At 36.9% G+C, this 16,232-nt stretch overlaps 1 protein-coding gene across 4 annotated transcripts in view; it reads left to right on the top strand.

The window, feature by feature from the left end:
- The window catches only part of Cacna2d1 (calcium voltage-gated channel auxiliary subunit alpha2delta 1), a 536,404-nt gene that overhangs the window by 426,979 nt on the left and 93,193 nt on the right, over positions 1-16,232 (top strand). For all 4 annotated transcript variants that reach the window (XM_004662314.3, XM_004662312.3, XM_004662313.3 and 1 more), the window contains exon 11: positions 14,898-15,056. In XM_004662314.3, the coding sequence (XP_004662371.1) occupies positions 14,898-15,056 (159 nt within the window). The remainder of the gene's footprint in view (positions 1-14,897; positions 15,057-16,232) is intronic.

Raw genomic sequence — 16,232 nt, 5'->3', positions numbered from 1 at the left:
AGCATAACTGAGGCCAAAGTCATCCCAAAGGGTAACTGGGATTTCACCAGGTCAGTACCCACCTAATAAACCTTGTATATAGGTGATAATTAGAACTGATAATTGCACCTTCCATATCAGGATAAATTATATGTTAAATCTCATGGATGGTCAGATTTGCCATTCTTAAATAAGCTGTATTTTGGGCTTGTTATTTGTTGCTTCTTTATTTATAGTGGCTTTGTTTCCTCTTCTTTTATACAGTACAGAAAGGTCTCACCTAGTCACAAGCTGACATGGAACCCTCAACAAGACAGAAATCTCACCCTCCTTGTGGTCAGGATTAAGGGAGTGGGTGAGGCACAACACACCCTAAGAGACAGACAGAGGATCTGGTTGTCATAATACCTACTTTTGGATAAATATACCGTGCTGTTTTTTTATTATTATTATTTAAAGTGTATATTGTTTAGTTAAATTTTAGAAATTATCTGTATTTGGTTCCACTCATCTACTTGAATATTCTCATAGCAGGAAAATCCAATACCTAGGGTAAGTTTGGTAGATAATCTGAGAGTCTTGATAGACACACCTAGCAACTTAAGCTCCTACCCTGAAGGTATATAGCATGAGATTGATTGATACATCTAATAATACCCAGATAACTAGAAAATCCAATTACTAAATAATCCAGGATGCAAAATATATACATTATAACACAAGAAACACCAAAAATCAGGACAATATAAATCCAACAAAAAGTATTAATGCATCAGAAATGACCTCTAGTGAGAACTACTTAGAGGAAATGCCTGAGAAAGATTTCAAAAAAATGATTATAAATAAGTTCAAAGAAGTCAAAGAAGAAATCAAAGGAATGAAAGAGGAAATCAAAGGAATCAAAGAAAGCACAGGACACCAATTTAATGAAATAAAGAGGTCAATAGTAGACATAAATAAGGAAACAGAAATAATAAAGAAAAACCAATCATAAGTACTAGCAATGAAGAAAACAGTTAATAAAATAAAATTTTAAAAACTCTGTAGAAAATCTCACCAGTAGAGTGTATGAAGGAAAGGACAGAATATCTAAGTTAGAAGACCAGGTTGCAGATCTAATAAAGTCCACAAAAGAGAAAGACAAACTAATAGAAAAGTATGAGAGGGAATTTCAAGATATTTGGGACACTATGAGAAGACCAAACATAAATTCAGGGCATAGTAGAAGGAGAAGCATTTCACTCCAAAGGTATAGTAGGCATCTTCAACAAAATCAATGAAGAAAACTTATCCCAAATTGGGAAAGAGGTGACAATGCAGATACAGGAAGCCTTTAGAACACCAGCCAGACAAAACCTGGATAAAACCTCTCCTTGCCATTATAATCAAAATACCAAACAGACAAGCCAAAGACAAAATATTAAAGCATTCAGAGAGAAAAAAAAAAAAATCAAGTTACCCACAAAGGCAAGCCTATCAGGACTAGAGCATATTACTCAACACAAACTTTAAAAGCCCGAAGGGTATGGAGTGCTGTATTCCAAGTTTTGAAAGATAACAACTGCCAACCTAGGTTACTTTATCCTGCAAAGCTATCCATTCAAATAGATGGAGAAATAAGGACCTTCCACGACAAAAACAAGCTAAAAGAGTATTTGAATACAAAACCAGCTCTACAGAAAATACTTGAAAGAATCCTCCATGCAGAAGAAAAAGAAAAGCACACATATAAGAAACCGGGAAAAAACAAACACTACTCAAATACTAGTTAACACAAGAGAGCAAAGGTAAAACCAGAAGGACTACAAAAAAAATGGCAAAAATGAACATGGAAAGTATTCATTTCATTAATATCTTTCAGTAATAACTTTCAGTAATATCTCTTAATATGAATGGCCTCAATGACCTAACCAAAAAATATAGGTTCTCAGACTGGTTTAAAAAGCAGGATCCTTCAGTTTGTTGCCTCAAAGAAACCCACCTTTCTACAAAGGATAGACACTATCTTAGGGTGAGAGGTTGGAAAATGGTGTTTCAAGCAAATGCACCTGGAAAACAAGCAGGGGTTGCTATCCTAACATATGATGAGATAGACTTCTGTCCAACATTAGGTAAGAAAGATAAGGAGGATCACTTTATATTGATTAAAGGTACCCTCCAACAGTAGGAAATTACAAACCTAAACATATATGCACCTAACACAGGGGCCTCCAAATACATCAATAAAACACTATTAGAACTAAGGTCACAGATAACACCAAACACAGTTGTAGCGGTTGACTTCAACAATCTACTCTCATCAATTGACAGGTCATCCCAGGGAAAAATAAACAGAGAGACATCTGGACTAAATGAGGTCATAGAAGGAATGGACATATATACAGGATATATACAGGACATTTCATCGAAATGCTGCAAAATATACATTCTTTTCAGCAGTACATGGAATATTCTCTAAAATAGACCATATGTTAGGACACAAAGCAAATCTTAACAAATTGAGGAAAATTGAAGTAATTTCTTACATTTTATCTGACCACAATGGAATCAAACTACAAATCAATAGCAAGAAAGGCTATAGAAAAAAATAATGGAAATTAAACAACACACTACTAAATGATGAATGGGTCAATGAAGAAATCAAGAAGGAAATCAAAAAAATTATAGAGTCAAACGATAATGAGAATACAACATACAAAAATCTCTGGGACACAATGAAGACAGTTCTAAGAGGTAAATTTATAGCATTAAGTGCCTATATTAAGAAATTAGACATGTCACAAGTAAACGATATAATGCTTCATCTTAAAGCCTTGGAAAAAGAAAAACAAGGCAAACCAAAAGTCTGTAGATGGGAAGAAATAATAAACATTAGGGCAGAAATTAATGAAATAGAAACCAAAAAAAAAAAATAATCCAAAGAAAAAATGAAACAAAGAGTTGGTTCTTTGAAAGGATATACAAGATTGATAACCCTTAGCAAATCTGACCAAAAGGAAGAGAGAAGAGACACAAATTAATAAAATTAGAGATGAAAAAGGTAACATCACAACAGATGCCAGAGAAATTTAAAAATTCATGGAGACATACTATAAAACGTATACTCCACAAAGTATGAAAATCTGAAAGAAATGGATGATTTCCTTGATTTATATGACCTACATAATTAAATCAAGATGAGATTAATCACTTAAATAGACCTATAACAAGCAGGGAGATCCAAGCAGTTATCAAAAATCTCCCAACTAAAAAAAGCCCAGGTCCAGATGGATTCATTGCTGAATGTTACCAGACTTTCAGGGAAGAACTAACACCATTGCTTCTTAAGATTTTCCAGGAAATAGATAAAGAACGAATCCTACCAAACTCCTTCTATGAAGCCAGCATCACCCTGATACCAAAACCAGGCAAAGATAGAATGAAAAAAGAAAATGACAGACCAATCTCCCTCATGAACATAGATGCAAAAATTCTCAACAAAATATTGGCAAACAGAATACAAGAATATATTAGAAAGATCATTCACCCTGACCAAGCAGGTTTTATCCCAGAGATGCAGGGATGGTTCAACATATGCAAATTGATAAATGTAATACATTATATAAATGGACTGAAGGACAAAACAGACATGATCCTGTCACTAGACACAGAGAAAGTATTTGACAAAGTCCAACATCCCTTCATGATAAAAGTCCTACAGAGACTGGGAATAGAAGGAACATATCTCAATATAATAAAAGCTATTTATGACAAGCCTACAGCCAACATATTACTAAATGGGGAAAAACTGGAAGCTTTCCCACTAAAATCAGGAACAAGACAAGGGTGTTCACTGTCCCCACTTTTATTTAATATAGTACTGGAAGTCTTAGCTATAGCTATAAGGCAAGAGAAGCACATCAAAGGGATACAAATATGAAAGAAGAGGCAAAGTTATCATTATTTGCAGATGACAAGATTCTATACATAAAGGACCTTACAAACTCTACCAGCAAACTGTTAGAGCTGATAAACACCTACATCCATATAGGAGGATACAAAATAAATACACAGAAATCAGTAGCCTTCCTATATGCTAACAGCAGAAACACAGAGGATGAAATCGGAGAATCACTCCCATTCACAATCGCATCAAAGAAAATAAAGTTCCTAACCAAGGACGTAAAAGATCTCTACAATGAAAACTATAAAACACTCAAGTGAGAAATTGCAGAAGACACTAGGAAATGGAGAAACATCCCTTGTTCCTGGATTGGAAGAATCAATATTGTGAAAATGGCAATCTTACCAAAAGCAATCTACACATTTAATGCATTCCCCATCAAAATTCCAAAGGCATTCTTCATGGAAATAGACAAAACAATCCCAAAATTCATTTCGAATCACAAAAAACCTCAGATATCCAAAATAATACTGAGCAACAAAAATAAAGCTGGTGGTATCACCATACCTGATTTTAACCTATACTACAGAGCCATAGTAATAAAAATTGCCTGGCACTGGCACAAAAGTAGACATGTAAATCAATGGAACAAAATAGAGGACCCAGATGTAAGACCAGGTAGCTATAGCCACCTGATATTGGATAAATATACTAAAAATAGTCGTTGGAGAGAAGACAGCCTCTTCAGCAAATGGTGCTGGGAGAACTGGATATGTATCTGTAGAAGGATGAAAATATATTCTTCTCTCTCTCATGTACAAGAAATAGGTCCAAATGGAATACAGACCTTAACATCAGACCTGAAACTCTGAAAATGCTAGAGGGAAAATAGTGGATACCCTTCAACATATTGGTCTTAGAAAAGACTTTCTGGATATAACCCCAGTTGCTCAGGCAATAAAACCACACAGATTATCTACTGGGACCTCATGAAATGACAAAACTTTTGTATTGCAAAGGCCACTGTGAATGAAGCAAGGAGGCAACCTACAGAATGGGAAAAAAATCTTTGCCAGCTATATATCTGATAGAGGATTAATATCTAGGATATACAACGAACTCAAAAAGTTAAATAATAAGAATATAATAAATTATAATAAGAAATCAAACAAGCCAATTCAAAAATGGTCTATGGAGCTAAATAGCCAGGCCAAATGAGCCAACGGTGCAATAGTCTCATGTCTATCTTGGTGGAAACCATTTGCTCTCCAATTGGACTGGAGGCCAGCTCCATGGGAGGGCATACATCCCTGTTACTGAAAACTCAAAACAGGTGTAGTCATGAGCCCTAGGGGTTTAACATCTGCTGATGTCTGGATAAATGTGTATACTATTCTTATCAAACTGCCCAGTAAGTACTTGTCTTAATAATCATACCCTTATATTAATGCTACTCTCACTTTGGGGAGAGAATAGTCTCTTTTCAGATGGCAGTGACATTGGGATGACTCAGAAGGTATCATAGTGCTGGAAAGAAGTGACGGGAATACTGAGTAACATCTCGATCACACCTTCCAATACTCAGTGTCTAATGCAGAAGTGGTGGCAGAAAGAATGTAAGAGCCAAAGGAAGGGTAGTTCTTGCAACGTGCTCCCTCCAGACATAAAATGGCCTGGATATCCATGACCTCATAATGCCTGACACTACCTACCCAAGACCATCATAAGAAGAGAACAAGATTATGACATGTATGGTTGTTTGAATAGAATCGATGGCCCCCAATATATTCAGTTGTTTATTTGTTTGTAATCTGCATTCTGCAGCCACATGGCTGAAGGCAATGTCACTGGGTAGATCTTTCAGTGTGGTAATGGGTTTCAGATTTCAATCTAAAGATATGCAAAGTATGCCTAGCTGGAGTTCCTGAAGTGGGCTGTGTCTTTTGACCTTTAGGCTTGTACTTCTCTCTTTCTCTGTGCTTGGTCCTGTGAAGGCAGGCCAGCTTCTTCTGTCATTTGTGGAACTTCCCGTGGATCTGTAGGCTTCAATAAATATCCCTTCCTCCATAACTGTGCCTGGTCTGGAAGTTCATCTCAGTGAACCTGAAGCATTAAAATAAAAGAGAGATTAATTGAGATGGGGAGGGGATATGATGGAGAATGGAATTTCAAATGGGAAAGTGGGGGGAGGGAGGGTATTACCATGTGATATTTTTTATAATCATGAAAAACGTTAATAAATATTGAGGAAAAAAACCTAAACAATAAAATGTCAAACAACCCATTCACGATGTGAAGCCATGAGCTTGAAAGGCAGTTCATAGTGAAAGAAATACAAATGGCAAATACATCCTTATGAAAATGTTTATTATCCTTAATCATTAGGGAAATGCATATTAAAACAACTATGAGATTCCACCTTACCCCAGTAAGGATAGCACACATCAAAAAATCAAGTCAAAGTAAATGCTGGTGAGGATGTGGAGTAGTAGGAATCCTCATCCACTATTGGTAGGAATATAAGATGGTACAACCACTTTGGAGAGCAATATAGAGACTCCTCAAAAAGCTGACTATAGAGATACCAACAGACCCAGTAATTCCCTCACTGGGCATGTACCCTCAAACTTTTAAACATTATTCCAGAGAGATTTGCTCAATCATGTTTATAGCAGCTCAATTCATAATAGCTAAGAGCTGGAATTAACCCAGATTTCCATGACTAGAATAATGGATAAATAAGTTGTGGTGTACCTATGCAATGGAATTCTACACAGCAGTAAGAAAAAGTGACACAATGAAACTTGAAGAAGAATGGTTGAACCTGAGCAGATCATTCTCAGTGAACTTACCCAATCACAGAAACATAATCACTGCATACTCTCACTCATCTACAGCACCTAACCTGAATCCACCCAAGATGCCAACATACCCAGCAAGCATCTTGAGCACAAGATAATAGGGTAGGTGGGGAGGGAGAGGAGAGAAAAGGGGGGGGGGCACAAATCTTGACCCAAAGAGCAATGGTACCATAACATTCTACATACTAATAGGCAGACCAAATGGTTGAACCTTCACCATGCCCTTAGAGGCAACACCTGAGCCACAGTCACTGGAAAGAGTATGATGAAGACTGACATTAATATTGTACACCTTCTCTCTCTCTCTCTCTCTCTCTCTCTCTCTCTCTCTCTCTCTCTCTCTTTCCCTTTCTCTCTCTCTTCTCTAACTCTTTTATATTAGTTATCTTTTTCTTCCTTCTCTTAGTGGGCACTAACCTATAAGTCCCAGTACCAGCATGTGGCTATCACAGTGAGCTTTTGATCAGAGATACCTACAAGTTTTCCTAAAGGAAAGGCAGATTTCTGTCAGAGTACTTGATTACCCACTAAAGGGTAGTGGTAAGACCCTACTACTGAAGACATCATATGCAGTTGACAGGTAAAATGGAATGACATGGCTGGAAGATGGAAGAGAGTCAGTCCTCAGACAGTCAGTGCATCTAGTGCCAGAAGGTGCTACATGGGAGACAGGAGGAAAATGACCAATATCTGTCCAAGGAACTCATGGTCTCATATAGTTAGCAGCAAATAACCTGTGGTGATGCTCGCACAAGTGCAATAGTGGCACACAGCCATGGTGGGAAACCAGCTGCTCTTGATTTGACTAACTGATCTGCTCAGTGGAACAGGACCCATAGCTAAAACTGGGAAAAATGTCAGAACCTTTTCCAAACATGAGCCTGCTCTCCATTATCAAGCTACCACCAGTCATGGGGTACAAGAGGGCCTATACCTATTAATTATTATTATTAAATTCTCTGTAAAAAAATAATGGTCATCCAATTTGTCTGTTGCTAACTTTACTCTCTGCTGGAGAACTGCTTCTCTTTTTCAGATAGATGCAGATCCTAAGAAGAGAACCACACCATCATAGCTCAAAAGGACCCCAGCTGAAACTAAGAATAATTGGCAAAACAAGCAAGGGTGCTGTTTTCTTGGTGAACTGGGTACCAGCACAAGGGTGAAGGAGATCGACACAGTGAAAAATCAACTCTTACCAAATCAAATATCCAAAGACAAAGAGGCTCCCAACATCTCATCACTGATGCAGACCAAAAATGAACCCAACATGGCTCAGGGAAAATTTGCAGAAGTTGGGTCGGAAAGAATGTCAGAGCGACACGTTGGGTCATGATATGCAGAGATATTTCTCCTACCCATAACTGTGGGCTAACTCCACAAGGCATGACCCATATACCTCAACAAGGAGGGACCATGGGGAGGGGATAGGGCAGGGATGAGCAATGGTAACAATGGTATCAACTTGACTGTATTCACTGAGCACAAAATTAATTACCAAAAAATAAATTAATTTTTAAAAAGGAAAAAAAAAAACTGTTGGTTTTCTTTGATTTGAACCTGTATTTTAGAATATGACATACACAAGGATGGTTTATAGAAACTCAAACTGACATATTTGAGTTAGTCTGTCTTTCCCTCATTGATCCATACTTAAATTAAAGCTCAATAAAGCTGATGCAGTGTTGCAGTTACTCTCTTGTTACTGGGACAACTAACCAAAAAGAAGCATCTTATAAGAGGAAAGGGTTTATTTCAGGTTTCCAAAATCCAGGGGAAGTCCTGTCAATGGCAGAGGAATCTGGCTCTGTTAAACAGATCCATAGCAGAGAGAAACAACTTCAGCAAGTGCCAACAGCCAGGACCAAAAGGACCAAAGCTCAGGACTGGCTCTCTATACATCTTGTAGGACTAGACTGAAGATCTGCCCCCAGTGATACACCACTTCCTCAGCAGGGTTCGGCCCACTGAAGAGTCAAGCTGCAAGCTCAATCTTAATCAAAAATCTGTAAGGCTATGAACAGCATACATTCACATCTAAACCACACATACTGTTTTTATCTATTGTCTTAATTCAAAATATCTTCTCACTTTCCTATTGAGCACACTAATGTATTTTGCTAGTAATATTTTAATATGATGAATTACATTTTATTTAGCATCTACTATATGCTAGACTATGTAATAGGTATTCTATACACTTTCATTTGATTATTTTAATAGCAATTATCTGCACAGTATGTATTTATGCATCTAATAATGTTTCAGAGCTAAAATAGTACTTACCTATTTATAAACCTATGGCTTAATTACTGGTCATATTTTTACACTAACTTTTCATTTCCATAACCCCATACCCAGGGCATTAAACAGAAAATGTATTCATACTTACAGTACACCTTTTCACATCCCAAGAATGGAATGGACATTGTCTTTGCCTAAAGGGAAGAAAATATCAAAATTCATAATAACTTTGAGATGAAAACTGTTGTGTTCAGTCAGAAATAAGAGATCTAGATTGAGGCATGATTAAACCAGATGGCTTGGTTTAGTCAGGGAGATTGTGAAAGATTTGTGAGAAAATAATTTTGGGACAACTGTGTGAAGAACAGAGAAGTGTTGGAAGGTGAGCAAAGGCATGCATGGTAGGGAAAACAGGATCTACAGGCAGCAGGCACAAAAGCCATGGAAGGGAAGATAGATTTTCTTACCTCCATGGTAGAGAGTCACTAAGCTTTCTATAGCATGTGCCCAAGTTTAGCAGCAAGTCTCCTCTTTCAGCAAATTCTCCTCAATACCTACAGTCAGAGACCTCATGGTTGAAATTTTTGGGATATAAAAGGAATTTACTTTGGATTTCTGATTCAATATTGAAAGTACACATTTTCAATAAATATTAGTAACAAAAAACGGTCATTAAACTTATATTTTTAGTAACCATATACAATCTCAAAATTTCAACATGCTGTATTATTAAACCTCTGTACTAAAAATTTGACATGCAGCTTTCAGTTAATATCTGGACCTGTATCACCAAAAGGTGCTGTTCCAGCCTTTGAAAACAGCATGCATATATGTATATGTTTATGTGAAAGAATATGTCTGATTTGGTAGGAGTTGATTTTTCTCTGTGTTGGTCTCCTTCCCCTTTGTGCTGGTATCCAGTTCACAGGAAAACATCACCCTTGCTTGTTTTGCCAATTGTCCTTAGTTTCAATTGGGCCCCTTTTGAGGTATGTTGGGGCATCTCTCCTTAGGATCTGCATCTATCTGAAAAAGAGAAGCAGATTCTCCAACGGAGAGTAAGTTAGCACCCAGAAAATTGAGATAACAATTACTTTTTTGATAGTTTAATAGGGGTAGGCCCTCTTGTAGCCCATGATTGATGGTAGCTTGATATTGGAGAGTGGGCTTATGTTTGGGTATGGTTCTGACTTGCTTCCCAGCTCCAGCTATGGGTCTCCTACCACTGAAGGGATCAGTTAGGCAAATCAGAGAGCCAGAGCCTCAGAGGCCCCCAATCCTCAGCACTGAAGCAGACCAAAAATGAACCCAACATGGCTCAGGGAAATTTTGCGGAAGAGGGGGCAGAAAGAATGTCAGAGTCACATGTTGGGTCATGATATGCAGAGGCATTTATCGTACCAATAACTGTGGGCTAACTCCACAATGCACGATCCATTTACATCAACAAGGAGGGTCCAATGGGAGGCGGCAGATCATGGATGAGCCTAAACAATGGTACCAAACTGCCTGTATTTGCTGAAAAGGAAACTAATAAATTAAATTTTAAAAAAAAAGAATATGTCTAAAATACATTCTTATCCAATTTAGAGCCTTTGAGATTTGTTGTTACTTCCTTGGGAGAGTATGATTAGCTATAGAGAATTACACTTTGTAAGCCATGTCTTTATCTGCATTATTTATGAGTTTTATTATGAGTACACTTGTAATATTCTGTTATACACCATTAAATTTGTATTTAATGAATTAAATTTCCATTCAATCAGTATGTATTAAAGTGACTTAGTGGGATGATACACCTTTTCCACATTAAAAGCAGGTCAAGGTCAACGTATTCCACACAATACATTATTCAGCACTCATTTTCTCTGTAAGTTGTATTTTTATGATGATTCATGGTTTAAGTGAATCTGTTAACATTTCCGGTAACAATTTTTAAAATTTTTCCAAGGGCAGATATGTGCTCCTAGAGATGTAATGGAAAACTTATTTTTCTTAGACTCTAATTCAGGGAGTTCTTAAGTTTTTTTGATTGATTGTTTTGTTTTCAAAAGGGAAGAATCAGGATAAGTTTTACAACAGATTATGGAATAGAAGTACAATGTCATATTGAATGATGTTAAATTTTCAACATTTAAGTTTACATAAAACAGTAAATGAATACATTAGAAGTGTATTCTCATCCATCTGATACACACAAAAGTATGTATGTTAAAATGCACATGAAAGAAAATTTGAATTTTTTATATCCTTGGGACATTTCACTTCCTATTTCATCTCTGTTCACTCCAGACCTCATATTATCCTGATCACTTCTCTTCTTTGTTCAGTAAAGAAGACAAAAGCTGCAAACAGCACCCCTTTCTGCTCTACTCAGCTTTGAGCCACACGCAGCCTCTTCCTGTCCCAGCTTCTTCTCTGCTTCCTGGAATGCTGCTGGCAAGGCATGCATCCCTCAAGGGACTTTCCCCACAAATATCCCAAGTTTTGTTTTCTTAGCTCGTTTTATTCCCTGACATCTTTTGTCTGCCTTTTATTTTCCCCCTTCAAAACTCTTATTCTTTAGTGATTCTTGAATTTATGGAAGCCTTTTCTGTACCCCAGGTCTACCCGACAAATGCTTCACTGTATACTGTATGTGCTAACACCTTCCATTTGAAACTTTGTTGCATAGTAGTTAATGGGAAGTCCTCATCCAAGTATATGTAATGCAATGCCTTTCTGTAAAGCAAGCAAGTTTTCCTTCCCTTCCTTCCTTCCTTTCCTCCTTCCTTCCTTCCTTCCTTCCTTCCTTCCTTCCTTTCTTCCTTCCTCGCTCCCTCCCTCCCTCCCTTCCTTTCTTATTTCCTTCCCTCCTTCCTTCACCCCTCTCTACCTCAATTCTTGCAAGACCACTGTTTTTATGATTTCCTTTCCTTCTAACTAGAAACCCATTCTTAGGTTGTTCAGGTATCCCTGCTTTTCTTCACTGTATTCAAGTGGCTCTGTGCCAAATTTCTGTGGTAGTATTTTTGATTTCTTCTGTTTTTAATCTTTTGCCAAGTCTGCTTTCGAGCTTCATACTTTACATGTTATGATTTCTTTGCCTCACCACTTGTGTGTCTCTTGTCCACAGAAATCTCACTTTAAGGTGAACTCTTCTTTCCTGTTTCTCACTTGCCAATGAGGTGGTGAGTCCTGCAGACATCCAGAGACCTGGCTGTTGTCGCTCTGGAACACTTCCACATGCTGAATACATTACCAAGTCCAATGGATTCCTTCTCCAAACTACACCCTAAGTCCTTGATTTTCTGACTATCTCCTTAAGTATTTTTCAACCAGGTGACTTCAGTAGCCTCCAGTGCCTACCCCCCTTAAATTTTGTTCACCTTAAGTTTATTTTCCACATGGTAACTGAGATGATATCTTAAAGATATGGTTTAAACTATTGTGTGTTTGGCATAAAAGCTAGGAGCTATTATTGTTTTGACAGGGACTGAAATCCCATTTCTTTATTTTTGTTACACCCTACTTCATCTCACCTCTGGCTCCCTCTCTGAACTAAGTGCCATTGGTCCTCATATACTACAAAGAAAAACACTGCTGTTTTAAATCTTTAAATGCTTCTCGTGCACAAAATCAGGGCCTTTGCCCACATTCTAGTTGTTTAGAGCATTCTTTTTCCATGGTTTTCACTCGAACTTTGTGTGTGTGTGTGTGTGTGTGTGTAACTCTTAAGGGAAATTTCCTGAATTGTGTGCTCTGTCCAAATTGGAAACCCCTCCATTGCTACTGAGCATATTTAATATTTTATAGAACTAATTACATCTCATCGTGCTATATTGAGAATCATTGTGGGAATAGTGGGAACCAGTTACTTTTAACAGTGATAATATGAGTCCTGATTCTTACTGTTTATTGTTATGTGACTTATGACAAGTTATTTAACCTCTGTGTACTTAAGTTTCCTCAAGAATCAAATGAAGATAAGTATAATGCATATCTTGTAGGGCATTTGCAAATAGGGAATGATTATTGTCTTTGGAATATGTCCTAAATGCAGATCATAGAAAACATTACATGTTTGTTTATAAATACATGGTGCTCATGTGTTTGTCTGCGCCTGCATAATTTCCTTCATGGCTGCAAGCACAACGTTATCAAGTGTCACGATTCCTGACTACTAGGAAATGTTGGCTTCATTGATCAGTGCTGATCTGTACTGATCATTGGGGGGAAAAGGCCACACTATATTTATATGAAAATGAAATCTCTTGTAATTTATTTATTAAGCTCAATGAATTTTGTATTTGATTTGAGAATGCCCTATGGTATTTTATTTACCAGTCCCTTTTCTTCTAGCAAGGACATTTATTATTCCCATTTGCTCATGTGACAGCCCAGAGCCCTCAGTATCCTTCACAAATTATAGAATTAGTTAATAATGGAACAATTCCTTTCATTCCATAGTCCTGAGTATCATTTCAGGAATTCCATTATTATTATTCCACTTTCAAAAATATCTAATGTATGACATGAATATTGTGTATAAAGTTGAGAAAACTTTAGTGATTATTCTTAAATGTGTGGTTCTGGGAAAATATAATTGGAGTCAATGTTTAGCCTTTCATAGCCCTTGTTCAGAGCCTTATCACTTAGGCCAACCCCCATCTACAATGATATGCTTGCCTTTACCTTGCCTTGGTAATTCCCTTACCGCATATATTATCTATTATCTATATCTATATCTATCTATATCTATATAATTTTTTTGGGCTTGCCCTTTTATTTATTTATTTTTTACCTTATTTTTTTAAATTTAATTAATTAGTTTTCTTTTCAGCAAATACAGGCAGTTTGGTACCATTGTTAAGGCTCATCCATGATCTGCCCCCTCCCAATGGACCCTCCTTGTTGATGTAAATGGGTCGTGCATTGTGGAGTTAGCCCACAGTTATTGGTACGATTAATGTCTCTGCATATCATGACCCAACATGTGACTCTGACATTCTTTCTGCCCCTCTTCCGCAAAATTTCCCTGAGCCATGTTGGGTTCATTTTTGGTCTGCTTCAGTGCTGAGGTGTTGGGGGCCTCTGAGGCTCTGGCTCTCTGACTTGGTAGGAGTTAATTTTTCTCTGTGTTGGTCTCCTTCCCCTTTGTGATGGTATCTGGTTCATCAGGTAAACAGCTTGCCCTTTTAGATTTTAGTATTAAATTTAAAAAAAAATAGGACATACCCATTCACATCGTTTAGTATACTCATTTTTTAACAAGCCTTTCTTTTTTATGATAAAACATAACTTTATTTGGGTTGAATAACTTAAAAGTTCAGGTGATTCTCTTTATTGTGATGTTTGTTTCATTGTGGTGTTCTAAACCTGACTGCAATATCTTCCAAGTGTGCCTATTCTTTTTATTTTTAATTGTGAACTTTACTGTATGAAATTATTGTATATTGGTCATTTTCCCCTCAGGTTATACTTTTATGGTCATTGTCACCTACTCTCATTCCATTGAAGGCTCTCTTCAGTGGAATCATTTAACTATTCTTTTGTGATGAGAGACAATTAAAAGTGCTACGTTCTGTCTGTATACTGAGCAAGCATTGCATTTTTTGAATTCTGAACATATTTATATTTCATCATTTTGTCTACAATTTCATCAAATTTGAGAATTTAAAGGACCTTCTCATAACTCAACCCCAAATTTATAGACAGGTAAAATTACTTTCCTAGACTTAGGAAGATATAAGTTGAGGTTTGAATATGAATTGGAGGGTGGAAGAAAAGTGCCTTTGGTTCTGTGTACATGTATGTTACCTATACTCTCACTTTTCCTGTCGAAAGGGAAAGCAGCACAATATGGTTAACATGCTAAAACTTAAACTCAGTGCAAAGTGCATACTTGATTTTCATGTTCATTTATAAGTTTTTTTTTAAATCTTTTGCAGTTTAACAGCAATGCTCAGGATGTTAGCTGTTTTCAACACCTTGTCCAAGCGAATGTAAGAAATAAGAAGGTGTTGAAAGATGCCGTGAATAACATCACAGCAAAAGGAATAACAGACTATAAGAAAGGTTTTAGTTTTGCTTTTGAACAGCTGCTTAACGTAAGTATCAGAAATGTGCCTTTTTTTGTGATTGAACTGCATTAGAATTTCAGTGTCATGATAATTCCTGTGCTCTAGGGTTAGGCAACAGTGCTATTTTAAAGCTATTTAAAATGCAGACATATTAGATGGACATATTCAACAGCTATGTCCAGACAGTAGAAATCTTTGAAGTATTTGTATTTTTAAATCCAAAATTCAAAAATGACCAGTGATTTGTAGAATGTTTCTTCCCGTAACAACCTTCAGACTTATGTTTAAAAAGTAATTTGCATGCTGATTTCTTAATTTAATTTTGAATAAGTTTACAGAGTATAGTTGACATGCACAGAATGATATATTTCCCAGTTGCTATTTTAATATTTATTTGGATACTATGCGACTACTAGAAATATTTCAGGTTTAGATATGTGGTTGGTCCTTTAAGTTTTAGATAAACAAAAAGTGTAAAAGGGTAAATGGGAAGAAAGTCCCAGTTTAGGAATTCCTAATCAGAGGGGAACCTTCTGAATAACCAACTGAAATCATACTTGCCTTGGTTACTTCCCATGCCATACCATATATCTCACACTATTAACTAGGACTTTCAGGCATGTCTTCTGTTCCACTTTGAAGAACAGAGGAAGGTGTCAGAGTTTTGTATGTCTCATGACTTAGTATTCTAGTGGTTGAGTATGTATGCTTCAACTTTCTCTATACCTTGCTCCCCTCACTAATTCATTGTCAGTCCTCCGAGCAGATACATTACAGAGATGTGGACAGGATTACTTATAGTACTTAGCACATAGAAAACAACATGTCAGTGTAGGTTGTCAAGCTGATGTTGAGTCCATGATCATTATCACTACAATTAATGATTAGTGCTTATTTGTGACAGTCAACTTATAACTCCTACCAATCTGTGCTGAGTTATTGCATAAATTAACTCACACATTTGATCTTTTTTGAAATCTTGGCTGGTCTCTGAGTATACCTTCTAAACAGTTTTTTTTTTTTAATTATTTATTTATTTATTTGAGAGCGACAGACACAGAGAGAAAGACAGAGGAAGAGAGAGAGAATGGGCACGCCAGGGCTTCCAGCCTCTGCAAACGAACTCCAGACGTGTGCACCCCCTTGTGCATCTGGCTAACGTGGGACCTGGGGAACCGAGCCTCGAACCAGGGTCCTTAGGCT

The sequence above is a fragment of the Jaculus jaculus genome, chromosome 10 (assembly GCF_020740685.1).
Source record: "Jaculus jaculus isolate mJacJac1 chromosome 10, mJacJac1.mat.Y.cur, whole genome shotgun sequence".
In the NCBI taxonomy this organism is placed as follows: Eukaryota; Metazoa; Chordata; class Mammalia; order Rodentia; family Dipodidae; genus Jaculus; species Jaculus jaculus.
The sequence above is the reverse complement of the archived record's forward strand: the minus strand, read 5'-3'. Positions and strand labels throughout refer to the sequence as shown.